Raw genomic sequence first — 21,697 nt, 5'->3', positions numbered from 1 at the left:
ACAATTCGGGGGAGGCAGTAGCTCAGGAGGTAGAGCGCTCGTTTTGGGATCAAGGGATCCCAGTTCGAATCCCGGCTCGTCCGTGTTACATGTCGAAGTGTCCTTGGGTAAGACACTGAACCCCTAATACCCCCAATAAGCAGGTTAGCGCCTTACATGGCTGCAAGGCCGCTATTGGGAAATGTGGAGCACATTGTAAAGCGCTTTGGGAAGTCATTGACTTAAAAAGCGCTATATAAAAGCAGATCATTTCATTTCATCAAAACACAGTCAACCATCATCAAGCTCACCGACATAAGAGTAAAGCATAAGACGGACCAAATAAAGATTTACAAAACTCGAGTTTAATCCTTTGAATGCATGAAAACGTCACCACCACATAAATGAAACATGGCAGGTGGAACAGGCAGCACATGTTGCATGAAAAGGCATTTCAGTGACTTTATGTACATCATACACATTATTTGTACACAGATTTTGTAGAAATATAGTCGTTGAAGCATACTGGACAACCAGCAATATTGGCTCATGTAGAACATTCATGTATAAAGACAAAAAAAAAAGAAAAACGTCACAGGAGATAAACAGCCAAGATTTGTTTTGAAGCCAACGTTATTCTTTCATTTATTGTATCACAAAAAATTGTCGCGTACTATATCACTAAATAGATTGAGAAATCCTTCTGGAGCGTACAATCAGGCAACGACTTTCATGTTCAAGCCTCGACTTTAAATAAATAAAAATGTCTGTATAGTGAGTGGTGGCGGGTTGTGGTTTGTATTGCAATCACACTAGACAAAATATAGGTCGCCACGTTAAAGCACCGGAGAATATTTTCACTTGTGCAGCAGAGTCATGTAGAGAGAGATTGCATGCAGCCATCACACAGAATCAAAACAACGCAACATAATAAAACCTGTGAGCTTTGCAAACTTTCGAGGGGTATTGTCCCACTCTTGCTAATTAGCGGGGTGAAAATCTCAGCAACACCAAAGCTAACTAAAAGACGGCTGTACACATTACCACAAATGTTATACTCGAATGTCACAGGAATGCGCGATCTAACCATCTCCAGGCTCTACACTAACTTGAAAAACAAGTCACTAGATATGCGTCAGATACAGCTTATATCAGACATGTAACTATTTAACAAAAAAAAAAAAACAGTTTTCGAAACACTAACAGTTTCAATCAGTGTTAATTTGAACCTCTGCAAAACTATCCGTTTCTCTCTTTGGTGCCCGTGTAACTAACTTTCTTTTTTTTAGTCTGATATCATTACTCAATCTCCCTTTTCTAGCACACAGGCGGCAAGTCGCAAAATGGACAAAGAGATGCGATCTTGCCATATTTTGAGCGAATAAAAATTGCCGCTGCTGTGAGTGACCCTGTCTTTTACGTGAATGTGTTGCTTTAAAGTGAAAGTCAACCCTAAAGGTGTCTGACCAGTACTGTCCCCCTCTAACCTAAACACTGCATTTTATCAATATTGTCTTTCCTGAAAGAAAGGTTTTTATCATCTATAAGGGCTTACATTTTGAGAGTTTGTGTTGATGATGTTGCACAGGGTCACGCTAACAACCGACAACCATGCTTGTGATCGGTCATTGTCTGATGCTTTAAAGTTTGTGATGACATCATCCCAAACACCAACTCCCAAAATGGTATACCGAAAGAGATGGATACAAATAGTGTGGTTATTGTTTATATCGCATTCCAGAATATTGTGAGGAAATCCTTTCAGTTCGACCTTAGATTTTGAATCGCAAGCACAAACCCTAAAAGCCAACAAAATACGTTTTAAGAATACTACATCCATACAATAAAATACACCAAAAACTCGCTATACACACATTTTTGGTCCAGGAGTGATTCAGGCATATTGTCATTTCTGTAACCAGCAGAAATGATCACCAACAGATATTAATCTGTTGCTTGAGTGTAGGGGCATTACAGTTTATCAAATAACCAAAGCGGCATAAGAAGTGGTCCGCATCAGCAGTTCTTTAAGTTTCCGATACTCCAAAAACAGTTTGCCAAAATATGGACCTTAGTCCTTGAAATTCTTTTAAACACCACAAGAATCAGATGTATATTTAGGGCTACACGAATAAGCATTAAAAAGTGAGAACAGCTGTAATATGAAACATAAATGTGTGAAGTGATTTTTTTATCGGACTTATTCTTTAAAAAAAGCATGATACAAAAACTACATTCAAGTGAATTCGAAGTTCGGATTAACTTTACGAAAAGTGTCGCTTTTACAAATGCTCTTTGATGAGGGGAGGGAATCATTGTATTATCATTATGGTCAGTCTTAAAATAAAGAAATTAATTAGGTTGCAAAGAAGTCTGTAATTTTATAAAAACAATTCACAAATTCAAGACACCAAACTAATTCCTAAGCTTAATTGAATTTGAACAGTGAAATTGAGAAATTTGAGAAAAAAACTGGTAATCTTACAAAGTAAGAGATTGTTGCAAGGAAAAAAGTCATTTTTACAATAGTCCTAATTTCAAGAGAAATAGGATTGTGGTTTATTGACGTCAGACGTTTCCCTCAAGGGAATTTCGACAATCTCATCTTATGAATAAATTTACTATTATTTGTCCATCTCATTTGAAATTTCATGACAGTAAAGCAACCAATTTATAAAAAAGGTTGATTTCTTTACAAAAATATACAAGTATAATTTGTCCTAGAGGCATGCAAATTTTAGTTACATTTTTTATTTATTTTTTTAAATTGTAATCGTACTTGAGCAAAGCATGTTTCATCAAAAAAGTTGTCAATATTTATTTGTAAAAAAAACCTACAATCCCCAAATAATGCTTGATTTTTCGCATTCTAAAGTAAGTCCGTGTCTTTTAATCAACCATTTAAATAGCATCATCAAAGACGGCCAACCGATTCCCGTAAATATTTCATAAAACAGGCATTTGTGTTCTGGCAAATGGAACCGATTTTTTAAAAAACATTTTAAATGACCAAAACGTGACGCAGCATGCTGCCGGCTGACGCCACGGACAGGTAGATGTGGGAATTGATGAGTCAACTTCTCTCAAAAAGAATATTCAGTCATTAGTGATTTACAGGGAATCAAGCCAACCACTTATTGTATGCTGCTGGTCTTGCTGTTGTGTTCAAGTCTGTGCAATTTTTGTTAAATTCATTCATTGATTGAACTTCAGATCAACACAATAACAAGAACCCAGTTGCAGAGTTACAACTTTTACGGATTACCTTCGACGACTGGGAAAAAACTAAGGCAATCACTGTTGCGGAATGTGGATGATAACTAATGATAAGTTTATAGGCATCTGGTAAAGGTCGTGGGATGACGTTGTTGTCAGGGCGGGCGACCTTCACGAGATATCTTAAATTCATTTGAGAACACTATAAAAGCCAATGTAATGAAATTAAATGATCTGCATTTATATAGCGCTTTTCAAGTCAATGACTTCCCAAAGCGCTTTACAATGTGCTCCACATTTCCCAATAGCAGCCTTCTATTGCAGCCATGTAAGACGCTAACCTGCTTATTGGGGGTATTAGGGCTTCAGTGTCTTACCCAAGGACACTTCGACATGTAACACGGACAAGCCGGGATTCGAACTGGGATCCCTTGATCCCAAGACGAGCGCTCTACCTCCTGAGCTACGGCCGCTCAGTAATGTTGAACGTCTGGAACTTTGAACGTGTCCCGAATGCAATAAAGCGTGTTCCCTTTTTGTCATATCTCTTCTCTGCGTATTTTTGGGGCGACACCCAACGACGGTCTCTCGAAAATAAGTGGAGGTCGTCCGCCCCGGCAACAACTTCATCCCACGACCTTTACCAGATGCCTACCTACTTATCATTAGTTAATATCCACATCCCACAACAGTACTGGTTAAAATGACATCATGGTTCCTTTAATGCTCCCCCCCACAAAAAAAAAAAAAAATACACCCAATGCGGGATTATTTTACCCTCTAAAAAAATGTTTGAAGAAAAAGCTGTTCTACTCATGACACTCAATGCACTGCAATGATAAGGCAAATTTGTGTTCACTGTTAAAATCTGTTGTGCATTCAATACATGGTGGATGACACAAAAAAAGGCACGGACATGACAGACAAACTAACCACATCTGGAAAACGGTTGTTGTGGTTGAAATAATACTTTGTTGTAAATGTACTGGCTGCCAACAACACTTCTCGCTATTTAGATAAAACTATTTAGCACATATGGTTGTCCGAGAGAGGGAGAAGTCCGATAGGTTCTTCCGTTTTCATAAGACACATTTTACGAATGGGAGGGGATGACGTATACATTCAGCATGACCTCAACCGGTTCCAGCACAAGTCATTAATATGAAAACCTGATTGCCAAACTAGCAATCGCTTCACTAGGTTAACAACAAGGTTTTAAGACAATGTGATTCCAGCGGGACAGCAGCGATTATTGAGGTGAAGCCGCTCATAAGTTTCTATAGCGCAAAAAAGAAAAAAAAAACATGGGTTTATGTGCCTGCGAGGAAGGTCCCGAGTGGAAGTGAATGTTCTGTAACGGGAAGACTAAAATAAATGGCGTCCCACAATTAAGATCCCACTCAGACTTACTTCAGTATGCACTGTTCTCTCCCGTCTGTGCCCACATGCACTCCACGCTATGTTTCAAACAAAGTGACTCATCACCGCTTCACCACTCTCAAGATCCACAGACAGGAAAAAAAAAAAAAAACACACACACAACTAATTCCATGATTCAAAAAAACAACTGTGGTCATAACCCTCATTCTAGTGTTTTAAGGGCATGTGTGACAGTGACGTGTGCTGGGAAAGACAACATACACGCACGCGGAGCCGTGCAGAGCTCGCCCATATCTGCGTTTCCTCCACCGGGCCGCTTCCTCCAGCGTTTCAAACGAACGTTCACTGGGGAAACGGAGGCAGGGTTTCTGATTCGGCTAGGCCGCTAACGCCATCTTTATTTTTCAGTCTGCCCGTCACGCATCTTTCAGGCATGTTTCCTCTTCAGATGGCACACGTGCTTTACTGCGAATAGAATGGATATCACATTATCTGTACAATGTCAGTGTGTTAGGGATTAGCAGGTCATACATACAAAATTGATGTTGGTTTCGGGGATGATGTCAGATAACGAAACCACGTCTTCACTTCCAGATAGGTGGACTGAATTATCTCCGCCGGCCTCGATATCAAAGCTGTAATTGGAATGAATCCAACAAATGATTAAAAAAGGAGCCAAATGAATATTTTCTGCTAAAAGTTTCTTGTTTGCACGTCGTTACCTCTGAAAAGCACCCTGTTCATTGTCTGCGTGAGGTGATTTGTGCACCTCCACCCCGACCGACCTAAGAGTGGCAGCAAAAAAGCATTAAAACCAGACATTCAACTACAACAGTAGTTCAAAAAAAAATGTTAATACTGGGCAAACTGTCACAAAAATTACATTGTCATTTCGGAATACACACAAAATACAGATTTGAATTGTAATGCCATCCCTTGTACCGTATTTTTTGCAAAAAATTATAAAGGAGCACCCCTAAAAATCGAATTTTGGCATATTTTTCATACGCAAGGCACACCGAGCTATATAAGGCACATGAAATTGAGACTACAGAGTTTCAGTACCATGCGATCGAGCATAACTGTTGGTCCATATACTTACAGTATATATTAATGCAAAGATTGATCGGTCAATAACTGTCCAATAGCAAAGACATTGTATACAATGGGAATTGAACATTTTGTGGAGGTGAGAGAGCCAACACTTTACCACTAAACCCCCAGTGGTACGAGTGACACACAAAAATTTAAGATCATCTCACCATTTTTAATCACAGTGCCAGAATCACTGATTTACATACAGACGCTGCCCGGCCTACGAACAAGTTGAATTTGTTTATAAGTTGCTTCAGTGCGATATTTTGTATGTTCATGGTTTATATAAGTATGTTTAAGGCTTGTATAAGTAACCTGTATTGTTTTGTACTAAAAAATAAACATTTCATAAAATAATATGCCCTATAAAAGATAAATAAAGTTGAGTTTATCTTACTAAATAGTTCTACTCCGTGGTAAAAAGTGGCCGAAAAAAGTGATCCAACCAATCTTCTCAACCGCATCAAGCTCTCTTATTCCGCTTTTATTTCAAATGAAACAGCTCACCTCTTCTTTACACGTTACACCAACCATATTGAATAGATGCGCGAGATATTAAACAATAAAACCGTCAAAGTTCTTAGCGCTAGTGATACAGTACACGTTATGATTACACACAAAACCAGGATGTAGAAACCGGATTTCTTCTTCGGGGTGGATGCTAAGTGACCTCTCACAGCGCAACACACCAGTAGCGGCGGAAAGAAGCACTACAGTACTGTCCTCAGATAAAGGTGAGCACAATACAAAATCTAACTTACAGCAATGTCCGGATGTTTTCGTTTCTACCGTTGTTCATAACTCGAATGTTCGAAAGTATGGGTGTGTCTGTATTGCATTCTGTTCACATATATGATTCGTTTAACAGTTTCTCCACTTCTTCACCTGTGTGTCAATAACGCTGCGTTTTAATATGTATATGTACATAAAAGAGCGTTTATAGTATGGTGGTGAAATAATTTTTGTTATCTCCATTCTTAAAGGTTTTTTTCTAGTGAAGAAGGGGAAACTCTGTTAAACCTATTCGGATGAACTATGAAAATCAGTGTTTCTAGCACCAGGAGTAAAAAATAATGTGATAATGAGATAAGTGTTAATACATTAGGGTACGTCACCTGTACCACTAATGGTCTAGTGCAGGGGTCGCGAACCTTTTTGACCCAAAGAGCCATGAAAGCAAAATAAATAAATAAAGTTAAAAAAAACAAACATATATATTTATTTCTTTTTTGTTTTTTTGGGGGGGAGAGAGCCACACAAAATACTTGGGATAAAAAAAAAAAAAAGCTAAACCTGCTCTCCAGACAAAAGCCAATTCTTCAGCGCATTCTATTTTACTGTGTGATGTTACGTGATTGGATAAAATCCATGAAAAATTAAGTATGCCAGAGTCTGTGTCCCATATTAATATAAGTATACCACTAAAAATGTGTCTCCATTCCGAAGTTACTTAACCCTTTACCATTCCAGTATAATTCGCCTAAAATTGTTGAGACTCTTTACCTAAGAAGAGGAGAGGACCCAAGTTCTAAACTGCCTACAGACGAAGTGGAGAGGTTGGCTTCGCGGTCAGCAGTGGTGTCATGCAGCGGTGGAGTCCTGGGAAGTAGATCTGGTCGGCCTGGCTGAACTACTAATAGCAAAATCGAAATTAGTCAACACAATTGGTGCCAATACCAACTTCAGCACTTCTCTCTCTACTTCAGTCCTTACCACTGTCTCCTTCTGACTCTGTGCTTTTAAAATGTGGGTGGTAAACCAGTCTGGGGTCCATGGCTGACTGTCCCGTTCCGTGAGAGAGTGGGGTGGGAGCGCCCAGAGTGGGAGCCCTCCGAAGACCCACTGTACCTCCACCACGGCTCTTCTTAGAAGGGGAAGGCTTCACTATTGAGGAAAGATTATGTGATGTTGAAAAGCACTGCATTTCCTGAGCTAATAAATCACCAAAATATTTTGAGAAGCTTAAAAAACAAAACTTACGTGGAATTTTCCTGAACACCGTGTTGCACATGAACTGTTGGAAGCGCTCTGCGTAAAAACCAGGTCGGTGAACTGAAACCGTGTCCTACAATGGAGCAACAATTATCATGTCTCAGTTGTGGAGCATTTAAAATATTTTTCTTTCAAACTTTAGAAACTTTCAGATGTGTTGATTGGCAGGAGTTTCCCAGAAAATTTGAATATTGCAATCAAGTTTTTTCCTGTAATCCATACCTGCCAACTTTTGAAAGTGAAAAAGCCTAGTAGCTAGGGTCCAGGGGCCGCAGGCCCTGGTCAGGTCCAGGACGATGTCCGGTGGGGGGTTCAGGGGGGTGAAGCCCCCCTGAAGTCAAAGGATTTTTAGCATTTTCAGGGCTTAAAATGCAGCTAAGAAGTAACAAATTTTACATTTTTTTCACAATCACAACCTCATGTTTACAGTCAATTTACCTAAACTGTACTGATGGAAATAATCAAAAGAAAGTTCTTTAAAGCTCAACAATGTATTTAATATAACAAAGTCATAGAAAACCCTCAGTTTTCTTTTCTTTTCAATATTTGATACAATAAGAAACAAAACATTTAATTTTTTATCATTGAAGTAATATTATTCAGTGTTGGTTCTTGGGTTGGTTTTCAGGTTTTTTTGGAAACTTGTTATTTGAGATATTCCAATATATTTGTGAGTGAATAATTATATAATTGATTTTGATCAGTTTTTATATAAATAAAATAACAACCAGGCCCAACACTGACTAATAGTTAAATTTTACATGCAATTTAACTATTGGAAGCAGTTGAAGATAAAACAAAATTTGGCAAACAATAATTAAACTAATTATCTAACTAAGAAAACATTTCACTGGCACATTTCCAAGTGTCACTGCACTGCATACAAGTGTATGTCCATTGAGGCAGTCACTTCTCATCTTAGAAATTCCCAATTTCACTTAACTGACTTCAGCACATATTTAAGCAATAAACAAACTAAAGGCTAAATCTATATATATCATGCAAACAATTTCACTGGCACATTTCTAAGTGTCACTGCTCCATTGAATCAGTCACTTCTCAAAGTGAAGCAAGGCACACCAGAGTCAATTGAACATGCGAGGCTGAAAGATTTTTATTCGCTGAAAAGCCATAAACATTCATGGGTTGATTCACTTCAGCAAAATTAATAATATCCAAATGTTCTCCATGTTATACAACTTTCTGCACTTCTCCGGTAGACTCCATGACCTCTATCCCCGCTGCCAATTAAACAATGGCGGTGCTCCAATTGAGCTAAAAAATAAACCTCGCGCATAAGCAGCCAGGACTGGCAGTGCTGATATAGCCGTTGTTTGAAATGGTACTTTGTCTCCATCTTGCGGTGGAAACCCGTAGTTTCTGTCATGGCACCGTATCACCGTAGTGGTTTAAAGAAAACCGTACTCATTACGGCAAAACCGTAGTACTTGGCAGGTATGGTAATCCATGAAAAAAATTTTTTTATCAACTGGAAGTCCTTAACTGTTTTAATGTTGCTTATTATGGCATAATATTAGAATACCATGAAAAAGTATCCTAGAATAGAATTGTCTTGATTTTCAATGATACTAGTATGCCCAAGTTCAGCAACCCGCGGCTCAGGAGAGCATGTATCTCTTTAGCGCTGGGGACGGGCTCCCTGGCACGTTTCGAAAAAGTATACAAATTGAAAAAGAAGGAGGAAGGTTATACATTTTTCTTTTAGTATGGTTTCTATGAGAGGATAATCATGACACAAAATCAGGTTTTACGATGCTGTAAAAATGTGTGAAATAAATATTACATTTAACTCCGGGTGTTACTACGTAACTATGAGACGAGACTGAAATCAGCTCCTTCGCTTGTATCCTCTCTCCTAGCTTTCCTGCTTGAGCTGAGCGAAGCGCAAACTCTGCCCCTTTTAAAGCAGCAGCGTCACAATTTAATGCTGCACTCCAAATTTCAACACATTAGTCACGTTAAAAAGGTAAGAGAACAATGCTGTCATAAGCACTTTTTTATTGGAACAAAGTAGACGTTTTTTGTAAATGATAGCCGATTTTTGTCGGTATCTTTTGAATTACACTACGGAAGATTATTTATGTTTTGTTGCTCAGGCCTGAGGGTGGCCGCTTTTGGTATCCAACGAGAGGGAGAGAAGATGCTGCAGCTGTGTTTTACCCATGCACTGACTTGTGAAATTTGCAAAGAAATAAAACTTAAACTGCAGTACTGTAATTTTATTTACCCAAATAAAAGGCTGCCGTTTTATTTTTATAAAAGAATGTTTAGTTTTATTGCACTCTTTTTGTTGCCCAGATATGGGCACATTATGCCGGTTCCATTTTGTTGCATTTTCAAATCCTTAATATAAAAATAACATCTAAAGTTGGATTTCTTTAATTGTATCAAATGAAACCACTATAATATACTGTAATTTATTTACCCCTCACCTAAAATCCCAATCCAAGACATACCCAAAGTAAATTGAATGTGCTCTTCAACCATTTGGAGAATATGTACGGTTTCGAGCTCTTTTGAAAGGTAACGCACTGAGGTTTAGTCCCAAACTGAAATAATCACTGCAAGTGCTACAAACACTGAGTTGGAACACACAGAAATATAAGGTTTTTCATTTTCCCCTGAATTTTTTTTTTTTTTGCAATCAACTGCCTGCAGCGTAGGCACACGAGCTGGAAATCATGCAAGACAATAGCTTAAAGCCTTACCTGGTACCATGTCAAATTTTGAAAAACTATACATTGTATTCTAGACATTTTTCTAAGGTTAGGTCTAGGCGTTTCCAAAAGTGGCCATTAGGATATGCTCAGTTTACAGTTATAAAACCTATTCTGTATTTTACTCAGGCCATATTTTTTATACATTCTCAAAGAGTTGTAAATGTTTGACTTTTCTTTCCAGAAGTCAATCAATGATTGTGCACACTTGCGCTTAGTGATAATGCGTTTAAAATAAATCCCGAGTGGCATAACGCACCTTTATTTTGGGGTCTAATTCGAATACCCTTCGAACATCTGCATATCGTTCTTTTGAGAATTTCATTGGCTAGCTAATGTGTCAATCATCATTTGAATCTGTTACTATTGGGTATAAATATTCGGCGCTAAAGGAGCTGATCACTTATATCAATACAGGCCCTTGTAGGCTAATGTGGGCTGTGGACCGTGAAAAAAAGCCTGCTATTGGCCGAGAGTGACGTCAATTAAAAGGTCAGAGGCTAAAAGCCATATTAGAAATAATTTTACGAGTTTATTTGGTGGTAAACAAAAATTACCTTGCGAAACAAACTGATTACAACATGGAACGTTGAACAATGCAGAAACGCTTTTAGGCAGGTATTTTTTTGGGTCGGAAATGTCCTGTATTTTGGAGTACATATTTTACAAGGTCGGTTTCACTGGACAGTCCTGGATGTAATGACTCCATGTTTGCAGAGATCATCATCTCAATTTTCCTATTACAAGAGGGATTTATTGGTGAGCTAACCCGGCTTTATATTTTTCAGGTATCATATTTTAGACTGATTGAGATGTTTTTGTTACGAGTACATTTTGAAATGGATAGCATATCTTGAAACCCAAGAGTTTAAGCTTTCCAATGATATGTAGCATGATTTATTTAAAAGACTGGTGACATCGTACAGACACGTAATTGTTTATCAACATTCCGACAACCCGCCGGCTTGAGGAGGTATCCTACAATAGAGTAGTCACGTGGTGCATCATTCTCCACAGGATGCGCTGCATTAAACTTGGTCACATTGATAGTAGGCTAACACTGTATAGCTATTCTACATACACAGCACTCGTTGCATTCATTAAAAGGCTTAAAGCTTTTAATTTTATGCGGCTGCAGGTAAATTTGTTTTTTGTCCAATAAGCCTCTTCCAACATGTTGGGTTGCGGACCCTTAGATTAGGCTATTCAACAATACTAAAACAATAAAAGGTGTGCAACTTTAGTTGATTCATAATGAAATCCCAATGTGTGACTTTTTTTTAAATTACACTACAGAAAAAAATTAACTTCATCACAATTTTAAAATTTTCTGAGACTGCTCTGTAGAATGTGTGGGCTCTTACCCCATCATGTACCAGTGCCTTCCAGGAGTGCTCCAACCGTTTAACAAATCTTAAGAGTGGGATGAAGAAACAGTTACACAAACACCATAAAAATAGCACACATGGGAGATTTTCTCTTGAGTCAGATACCTGTAGGACTGAAGGATATCTATAATTCCAATGTAGATGAGTAACCGCTCTCCTTTTCCATTTCGAGCTGGAATGCCTCCCATGCTGTTAAGTAAAAATGCCAGAGATGATTCAGAAATAGCACATTTCCCAGCGACGACATTTTGAGGTTCAGCAATTAAACTCACTGGTCTTCAGAGTCTAAAACGCCCTTTCCCCGAGCCTCCCCCTGTATGGACTCCATAGCTGTACAGTAAAGACTTTTTTGGGCTTGCGGCCGCCGCTGATCTGGTGTCACCGCTCCCTCTGACCCCCCGCTGTCTCCGGAATACCCCCCAACTCGCTCACGATTGGCCTGGTCCATGTTGTGAATGCCCATCAGCAGACTGTAATCCATGATCTTGAAACTCTGCAAGAGCTTTATAAAGAACAAAAACTATTTTTAAAGAAAACGTTTCAGTGTATCCTATACAAAGGATGATTCCGGCGGGCCGCCAGAATACATGGGTCTGCTCGAGTCTCATAAAATTGTAAAACTATAAAATACAAAAAATATTTGTGTATATAATTTTTACATATATATATACAGTGAAGAAAGCAAACACTCTAACTGACTTGGTTGAGCAGTGTTTGTCACGCCCCGCCCAGACTGTGATTAAACGGCCGGGTACAATTTTGACATTGGCACGCATCGCATTTTCCCAGAAAATTAAAGCTCATATCGGTGATTTGGTCTGTTAACTCCTTAATACAATGCCTAAAAATAATACAGCATAGGCACAACACTGGTTATGTTTAGTCCAAAATTTAGACTATAAATAGACAAGCAGATTTTGTATTAAACTCCAGTCTTTTTTTAACCATGGTTGTGGGTGTGACTTGTTTGCTCAGTCATTGCAATTCATAACTAGTGTATTTATGAAATCAATAGTTTACAGGGCACCAATTCATCATGTACCTAGCTTCTCGATTTTTCCCTTAAAATGCACCACATTGATGCACTTGAATTTAAAATGCATGAAATTTGCTTCAGAGGGAGCATGCCCCCAGACTCCTTTCGACTGTCCACCCACCAGCGTCACACAAGATTCTGTGGGAAACACTGCATTTCTTAACAACCTTTTCACCCCACATTTTTTTGTCACAGGAACGCCGTTAAACATAGACAATAGGTAAGGATCTTAAAAAGTATATACTGTATTCCTGGTTTGTACCTTTCCAATTTGTCCTATAATGCATATTGTTATAGTTGGTATCAATATGTAGTAGGACTATGTATAACAGGAAAAAAGCCCAAGGTACAATCATGTGGGAATACTACATATCTTAATATAGTTTTGAATGTTGGTCAAAGAATTTACGAGTTGCACAAGAGCATGCACAGCAGTGTAATAGTACAAGCCTTGCAAAAAGTATGGAATCACCACTCTTGGGCAAGCCCTCACCAGACATTTTATTCTGTAGAACGAACTCAGATAAAAAGCATTCATGCACCAACAGAATAGTTTATCAAGTTACCCGAGACAATCACATGACTGTGTTGTTTATGTGATCTATTTTGATGCATCAACTCCCGATAAGACATGCAAAATCATGGTAACTCAGCCGATGAATTTAATAACAGTAATCATTTCTAAAGCTCTTTGACAAAGTGAAATACATTGAAGAACTTCCATACTTTGAAAAGAGGGAGCAACTAGTAAGCAGTTTTGCTGCAGAACCAGTTGAAGGGATTTTAGCTTAATAGGAGTTCATATGCTGCATCGATAAGGAATATATAGCAACATTATAACAAATGAACTATTATACAGCTTAATGAAATTCAAAACACACAATTCAATAACTCACCAAACAATCTCTCTGTATTGTCTTGGAAAGGGCGTTGTAATTGTCTGCTTCCAGCTGAAGACCATCGGGCAAATCCTGGATAAAGTCTAGGTCCTTGTAAGTCGGATTGGCCTTCTCTCTCTCCTTAGGCGATGCCCGTCGCTTATAAGTTGATCCTTTCATGTCGTATTTGAGGTGCATGGGAATTATCCGAGGTAAAAGATTGTTCATGACAACTATGCGAATATTCTTGCCCCCGGCCTGAACGCAATAGAGTCCGTAGAACTTGGGCAGGAGTGTGCGCTTGTTTTGGTTTATGTTCTAGAGAAAAAATAAATTGAGTTGCGCTTTTTGAATCAAAGGCTTAAATATGCTACTTTAATGAAGCTTTAAACTTACCATAAAGTATCCAGGAAGTAGCTTTTGGAGAAACTCTGCCTCTTTGTGTTGAACAGTTTTAATGATGAACTCATCATCGCTAGAGACGTAAAAGACCGATCCACTGGCTCCAGAGTTTGAGAGCTCAATCAGTGGCTCGCTGCAAAGAGAATACTTGAAGCAAAAGATACATCTCTGTTAGTATTCAGTCCGAAAAAAAAATTCCTTCTTATTTTTTATATAAAAGAGATTTAAGCTCTGACAGAGACATCTGTTTTTGTTCTGAGTATTTTGTAAGGTACAAACCAGGTAGTCATCCGGCCGAATTCCAAACAGCTCTCTAAAATAACGGAAGGCAATGGGAGCGTAGGTCTTAAAACGAAAATCGCTATAGTGATGAGCTGGAGTCAGGTTACTGCCTTCACTGCAATGAATAAGAAAAAGCAAAGTGTGATGACAAGCCTTCAAAACAACACTATACACAACCTCCTATCTGCTACCAACCTGGGGAAAAAGATACTTTCAACAACCACAAAATCCTGCATGAGTACATCCCTCTCGGCCTTCTGACTCAGGCTGCCCACAGTGTGAGTAATGCCCAACTGAATGGCACCTTTGAGGGCAGAGGAAGTTGTCTGCAAAAATTAGAGAAGGGACATTAGGGAAAGTATAGCAAATTGTAATGAGCTTGGATGCTTGTCGATTGTGTCAACTAACCATTACCACTGACACATACACAAAGTACCAACCTTTTTGTAGGTGGTCTCACCGGTGGTAGTCTCGACACCCCGGTGCCCTATCGTCTTTTTCATACTCTGAGTGGTGCCTGAGGAGCCGGGCATCTGAGCATTTGAGGACAAAGCGTTTTCAAATAAGAGTGAAATTATGCTTTCGGGTCCATTGTCTTAGACTACCAATACGAATCAAAAGGATTGGCAAATACAATGCCTTCAAAAAAGTAGTGGGTCTATTACTGTTGCTTAGGTTACTAACTTTTACGTAAAAATAAAAAGCATCTTCTAACAATGACAAAACGTTGTCCAAAACTGCAATGGTTGATGGAGTGCTTTGCATTTAGTGGGAAAAGCAGATAGAAGTATAATCTTTTTTCCACAGATACAATCACGTACTTTAATTAGCAACCTTTAAAACTTTCCAGCCATGTGCACAAACTGGGTCCATTGTTTTTTATTCCACCACAGTGTCAGCATGCTGAGTGCTGCATCTGTTGTGGCTCATACACTCAGCAAGACCAGTCAAACAGGAAAAAAATGATTCTTGATATGATAGTGACCATGTGTGCTAATTGTTATCTGATGACTGATAAGTTACAACGGCCATTTGGAAAAACACATGAACAACAAAACAGGAGCTGTAAAGTATTCATGTGTAGTTCAATTTGCTTTTAAGAAATACTTTTGTTTTATTGACCTATCCACAAATACCCAGGATCCGATTTCACACCTAAAAATAACGCTGGATGCAAGTTGTCTGGGTGCAATAATTTTCAGTCTGATTATAATCGCAATAAAAACAAAATTCATGTCACCATCTGTAGTAATGTAATGTGACGGTGATATACAAAATCTGTCTTTCAAGAGTTTGTGGCCAGGACAATAGAGTGAGTTGGTTTCCTGGATGGTGCAAACAAGTGAGCAAATAACTGAAATACTAAAAAGATTGCATCAACATTGAGCAGTACATCTCTTGCAATAGACTAACAGGAAGAAACAGAACATTTCAAACTCAGCATGCAATATTTACTTCAGTTTGTACTATTATGACTGCACATTGACCCGTTTAACTACTTATCACCTGTAACCTTCATTCTTAACTGTTATAAGATAAATGTGATAGTTGTTTATTCACGATATGTGGCCAGACTGATGCACAAGAGGACTTGTTGAGAAGCCGGCACTCTCGTTTACTGACCTTAAATCCCTCACATGTTCAGGCCCTGCCTTTTAAAACCTCAAATAAATGAATTCATACATTTGACAAAAAATATTGCCTTTATGGATTGAACAAGATGCAATGGATTTGCTCATGGAACAAGATCCTGAGTCCAGTTGCGTACTGTACTTAAATCAAAGCTGTAAATTGTTTTTAACTTAAATAGGGTTTGTTTGGATCCCCTCTGGCTTCATCCACCATATATTTTCAATGCACCAGCCCAGAAATTGCATTATGTCTGGGGCGTATATTCCTTACCTCTGAGGAACCGCCTTTAAATACGCCACTGGTACCTAAAAAGGACAAAAACTTGCATTAACGTACATAACGTAAAACTCAGTTTAACGTTGGTCTGTGGTAAGGGAACATGTTAAATGGAAAGTTCGTTAATGAGCTAATTTTAGCATTTGCTGCTGTTCATGACAAATGAGGTCAATAATGAGCTCAGACCTAAATGTGACCGACTAACTGCTTCCGATAACAGCACATCCACACAAACTAGAACTACTTCTCCCGCAAGCTGACTGCTCCAGATTCAGGATGTCCCTGAGGTGCTTTCTGCAATTACCGCAGTCATTAAAAAAATACAGCTTTTACTGCAGACAAAGTTGGTACAATTTACTTGTAATGACTAATACTGGAGAGTTTTTAAATGTTTTTTTACCACCTATGACACCCTGTTCCTACAAAAAGCACCACGGTAATTGCAACACACAACAGCAGAACCACCTTTTCCATTACACCCGTCAGTCAGTTACAATTATAATACTCACAGAAAACATGTTGTTTTTTTTTTACAATTTGTATATTAACAAGTATTTGGAATGAAGTTCTTTCAACCTCAAACCAACGTCAACCTAATTGGCATGTAATTGCCAAAGAGACTAACACTACATACCAAAACGTTAAGAACAACAATGAACAGACTGAGAAAAATGTAGACAGTTTCTTGACTCCCCACAGGATTAAAAAAAAACTGATACTTTTAATATGTTCCCTGTAACATATTTGTAAACTCATTCCAGAAAAATTGCAGCAATGTTTGAGAAATTATGAAAAAAAAAAAAAAATTGGAAATCAAGACATCCGAAATATAAGAAAATATAACTACAAATGTTACCATTTATGTTAAAATAATATATTGGCTTACTGAAAAACTATAAAAATCCAAAACTCTCAAAGCAAAAGGTTCCCAGCAACGGCAAAGCTTTTGTTTTGAGAGGACCAGAGAAGAGCAACCCATGGTGCCAAAGAAAAAATATTGCCAAACACAATAGAAGAAGGAACAGAAATAGAAGCAGAAATAATAAATAGTTTGAAAACGGACAGAATACCAGACAGTCTGAGACATTGTGCATGTTAATTTATTTTTGTTTTGGGAGGAGTCCTAACAAGACTGAAAACGTGATAGTTTTTTTTTTTTAAAGAAAGTGTGTATTTAGTGGCCCTAAACACAATGCCTCATAATATACTCAGTGAAGCTACTTACCAAGTTTGAGAGTTATATGCAAAAATGGCAGAAGGTGAAGCCAACTATGTAAAGTATGGAGTGATGGAAACTTCAAAAACACATTTATTGAGTAGTCAACTACAAGCTTTAAATTTGGATGTGGAGAAGTATGTATTTTTCCCCCTAGTTGTGCAAAAAGGATTGTATAGGTCACAATTGTTGGCTTATATGACTTGCAAATTTTAAAAACTTTGTTCAACAATTTTTCCACTAACACTTCATTCAATATGACAGGACTTTCTCGCCCACTCAGAGTAACTCTCGCCTGTAACCAGTGGCAACAGCTACTTCAATGCAGCAATGCCGCAGGTCAAAGCTTGCAAAAGGATTCAGAGGAATATTACACCTGTAGGAACTCTCACAGCAGCATTCACAGTCAGAGCGGATACTCTAGGCAAACAGGACTGTTTAAAAACAGGGCAGTATTATCTTTGCTATTAGCATAGCCACACTGCTGTTTATTCCACTAGTAAATAACAGGCATCATGCTCTGCTAACCATTTTGTTACGTAAAGGAGCATCACTTGCCATGCAGTTTCTCTTCACGTGTCAAAAAAAAAAAATGTCGTGCAAGTACCTCGCTGCAAAGCTCTCCTCCAAAAATGAGTCCTAATATCTGGAAAGCAAAACTGACATTTGATAACATCCTCACAGGCTAAGAGGAAACAGTGGTGGAAAATTTGCCCCGAGGTTGTATCAGAGAATACACGGACAAAACCCAACCAGACATTTAAAAATAACACCATGACTGAGGTTATAGTTTGTGGTGTTCGGTAAGAAATGCCTGCCTGGAAATTGTTGTCTATAACAAAAACTCAGAAGATCGAGTGATTCGAAAATATTTGGTTGAATCTAAAAATAAGATTTTGATTTTTTTTAATCTAAAAATAAGATTTTGATTTTTAGATTCAGACAAACCTCTTTTCAGTTTTTCCCTCCGCTTAAACCTCAGAAGCCCCATGTTTTTTATATATTGTGATAAAAGAAACAGAAATCATGAGCCTTAAACATAGTTGAGCATTATAGGGGCAAAAAATCCCAAGTAATGTATCCCATAAACAGCCATTTGTTGATGGCATTAATCAGCATTCTCATAGTTTATACTGTATCCAATTAGGAACGTTTTTGCTTGTAGTCATCTTGTCTTTATATACGAATAACATACTGGAAATGTCTTTCATTTGCTGGAACATCCTTCAAAGTTTTCAGTGTGTACACCCAAATAAACACGCATGATTTTGCAAACCAGGGATATAGAAGAAGAAAAAAAACACTTAACCCAATTACAACCATTGACAATAGAAGAACCATCTGGTATTCTTCAGAGACATTGCTGGCAGCTTTCAGATATTGCCTGCAGCATTAACACGGAAATATAGGCCATATGAGTTCTCCAGTTTTCCTCTTGCAAGGAGAGACTACACCAGTTATTTCCCAGATTTAACAACTTATGTGGTATGGCAGAAGCTATCAATCCAGTATGTTAATATTTGTGTTCCCAGATTCTGTCTGACTGGCTATACGATACTGAGGGGAAAATGTCTCATCTTCAATGAGAAAATAAACATTTATTAAATCAAGCCGTAGGACATTTTCACTTTAAGGTGTGGAATAAGACATTTTTTCAGTCCCCATTTACAGCATTTTCCCACGATATGACGCCAACAACAAATTATTTGGCTAGCCAAAAATCGTAAAAACTTTACAGTAATGTGTATGTGCGTATGAATGTGCAAGTTACTTCTCCAAGATGTCTGTCTGCTATTCGTCGACGTCAGGTCATATAAAATGCGGGCCTGCTATTGGTTTGCTTTACCGCATCATGGAATTGTCAATATAGTATTGGATAAACTACCTCCCAAAATGCCTTTCGCTTTATTCAGATTTGAATCTAGTGTGCTTTGTGAAGACTTTCTGCTTAATGCATAACCATGGAGACAAAGCTTGTGGTTATCACAAAAATACAAAGAGGGCACACGACCAACTACCCTCGCTAGGTTGCATGGCTATAGCCAATCGACGATCGGGACTATGATTACATACAAGTAGATGATTGAAGCAAAGAATGTTTTTTAAAGTCATGGCAATCCTCGCAAGTGGAAGTTTTAAAAAAAGTTTAAATTTTCAATTCGCTATCCGTTTCCTTCCTCTCCTCTGCAACTCCACTCCACCAGCTCAATTCAAGTTACACAATAAGTAAATCAATTTCATTTTTACTTTAAGTGCATGTTTAGTTGAAATGTTATTTGTCCATATTTGTATATAGTACACGAAAGTATTACTTGTACACCATTTTGTTATTTTCAGGGATACCAGGGGTTCAGATCTCATGACCATAGGTTTTTATCGCCTGCTATGTACAATTTTACATTGCGCTTTCCACTAAGAATGGATTTATGTCTTATTCCACGGGTCTTCTGTATTCTTATGCTTGATTTATTCAAGGAACACATCTCTATGTTTTATTCATTTAAAATATCATTGAGAAAAAAAGTTTACAGTATCCCGTATGACAAAAAAACACCAAACCCAAGGAGAAGATAATCGGTTGATTTATTTTGAATATCATTGACACGATCCTTACTGTAAGCAATAGAACAGAGGAAAATCATAATAGTTAAAAGTTTGTATAATAGTTAGGTGTTATAGGTTTTTATTCTGTTTAAACTTGTGAGGAAACAGGAAAACGACTTACTAAAGAGGGTAATTTATAGCATATTCTTTATTAGCTGGATTGTGAATTGGACCTCGAAATTTAACATATTTAAGACATAATGACATAGGAGTTAATAAGCTCAATGTATGGAGATAATAAATGCAAACAAGTCTCGATTTTATAAGACGAAAGAAATGACCGGTTTGGCAACAATGTACAACAAATGGATATGTTTTGTCTACTTTTCATTTCGAATAAGAATATTTGAATATTTATTGTGAAACTGAGCTTTGGCAACGAACAACTTAGTGAGGATTTGAAAAACAACAACTGATAGAACACCGGTTCACTTACTTGCTCCGCTAGGTGCTAGCTTAGCAAATTAGCCTCGCCGAATTCAAAAGCACAGCATCCCCGCTGATGCTCATCTCAACCAATTAGTTAACGGATGACCATGGCAGGTTGGCTAATAACTGGTTAAGCATTAACGAGAGTGTGTGGGTTACCTGTCGAAGCAGTAGATCCCGGGTCTGCTGCTCCACCAGCGGTCGCCATTATCGTTGGTTAGTTCCACGGCTTCAACAGCCGTTCACATCTCAACCAGCCCGACACACAGTGTGAGTTTAATGGTCGACATCGGCACCATAGCGCCACCAGCGGACGGAAGTGGAAATGCTCAGTTTCCCGAGTTCAAGGATATGGTTTCAAAACTCGGCTTGAAATGTCAACTCCTGTGCTGTTGGCAGGGTTGGGTAAAGTTACTTTAACTGCATTACTCTCAATTACTTTTGGATTACTCCAATACCAAATATGCTAAGAAAAGACAAAAGAAAATAAATATGAATAAAATGACTAAATTTGGTGCAGGCTTGGGGAGTAACGGAATACATGGAACGGCAAAAATTATGTCGGCAAGCTGTTTGGATTTATTTCCATTTTGTTTCTGTGGCATTTTATGTTAGTTTTGCCGGAGATCGAAGAGATCAAAGCCAAGAGAGAAAGCTTACCACGTGTTGTGAGTCATCATTTTATTCATATTTATACCAGCTCAGTAGCCTAGATGGTAAGGCGCCCGCTTTGAGACTGGGAGGTCGGTGGTTCGCGCCCCGGCCGAGTCATTCCTAAGATTTAAAAAGTGGTCGGCGGCGCCCTCTGTTGGCTGCGGCTGCATCGGCTCGCTACAACGGGTCAGGTGCAATCGACATTTCGTTCTGTGTACATTGTTACACAGAATGACAATACAAGGAAATTATTATTATTATTATTATTAGTTTCTTTTGTCTTTTATTAGCATATTTGGAATTGGAGTAATCCAAAAGTAATTGAAAGTTATCCAGTTAAAGTAACCCTACCCAACCCTGGTAATACTCAAATGTGCATACCACTAACTCAATTGAGATCCATTAAAAACAGGGCTCACAAAATGTGGTGCCCGCGTAAGAACACCCAAGTGGCCTGCGGACCGGTTCTGAATGGGTCATTGTGATTACCTAGGATATTT

The 21,697-nt window shown here is 38.3% G+C and overlaps 1 protein-coding gene across 3 annotated transcripts; it reads right to left on the bottom strand.

Moving 5' to 3' along the window:
• Nucleotides 1–324: 324 nt before the first annotated feature.
• Nucleotides 325–20,803, bottom strand: LOC148372774 (phosphatidylinositol 4-phosphate 5-kinase type-1 alpha-like). Of its 3 annotated transcripts, XR_015849563.1 has the most exons (17): nucleotides 20,703–20,803; nucleotides 16,289–16,323; nucleotides 14,827–14,919; nucleotides 14,582–14,712; nucleotides 14,384–14,501; nucleotides 14,099–14,251; nucleotides 13,721–14,020; nucleotides 12,061–12,290; nucleotides 11,894–11,977; nucleotides 11,765–11,813; nucleotides 7,651–7,735; nucleotides 7,384–7,554; nucleotides 7,174–7,303; nucleotides 5,298–5,360; nucleotides 5,111–5,210; nucleotides 3,886–5,040; nucleotides 325–3,833 (listed from the first exon to the last, which is right to left on the bottom strand). XR_015849563.1 is itself a non-coding variant. In XM_088327346.1 (16 exons), exons 1-16 carry the CDS (start codon nucleotides 20,749–20,751, stop codon nucleotides 5,038–5,040), a joined length of 1,794 nt encoding a protein of 597 aa, XP_088183472.1. In that variant the 5' UTR covers nucleotides 20,752–20,803; the 3' UTR covers nucleotides 325–5,037. The 3 variants fall into 3 exon arrangements, 2 of the variants coding, with proteins under 2 accessions (XP_088183472.1, XP_088183474.1); XM_088327346.1 differs by having other exon boundaries at nucleotides 325–5,040; XM_088327348.1 differs by having other exon boundaries at nucleotides 325–5,040; nucleotides 7,174–7,300.
• Nucleotides 20,804–21,697: the final 894 nt, after the last annotated feature.

The sequence above is a fragment of the Urocampus carinirostris genome, chromosome 2 (genome assembly GCF_059441175.1).
Source record: "Urocampus carinirostris isolate Australia breed hairy pipefish chromosome 2, RoL_Ucar_1.0, whole genome shotgun sequence".
In the NCBI taxonomy this organism is placed as follows: domain Eukaryota; kingdom Metazoa; phylum Chordata; class Actinopteri; order Syngnathiformes; family Syngnathidae; genus Urocampus; species Urocampus carinirostris.
The sequence above is the reverse complement of the archived record's forward strand: the minus strand, read 5'-3'. Positions and strand labels throughout refer to the sequence as shown.

Bases quoted from the DNA above. Each gene is read 5' to 3' on its own strand.
- LOC148372774 (XM_088327346.1), bottom strand. From the start codon at position 20,751: ATGGCGACCGCTGGTGGAGCAGCAGACCCGGGATCTACTGCTTCGACA. The intron at 14,502-14,581 runs GTTGGTAGCAGA...TATTCATTGCAG, and splicing joins GAAAGTATCTTTTTCCCCAG to TGAAGGCAGTAACCTGACTC. The intron at 14,252-14,383 runs GTTTGTACCTTA...TTTTGCTTCAAG, and splicing joins TTCGGCCGGATGACTACCTG to TATTCTCTTTGCAGCGAGCC.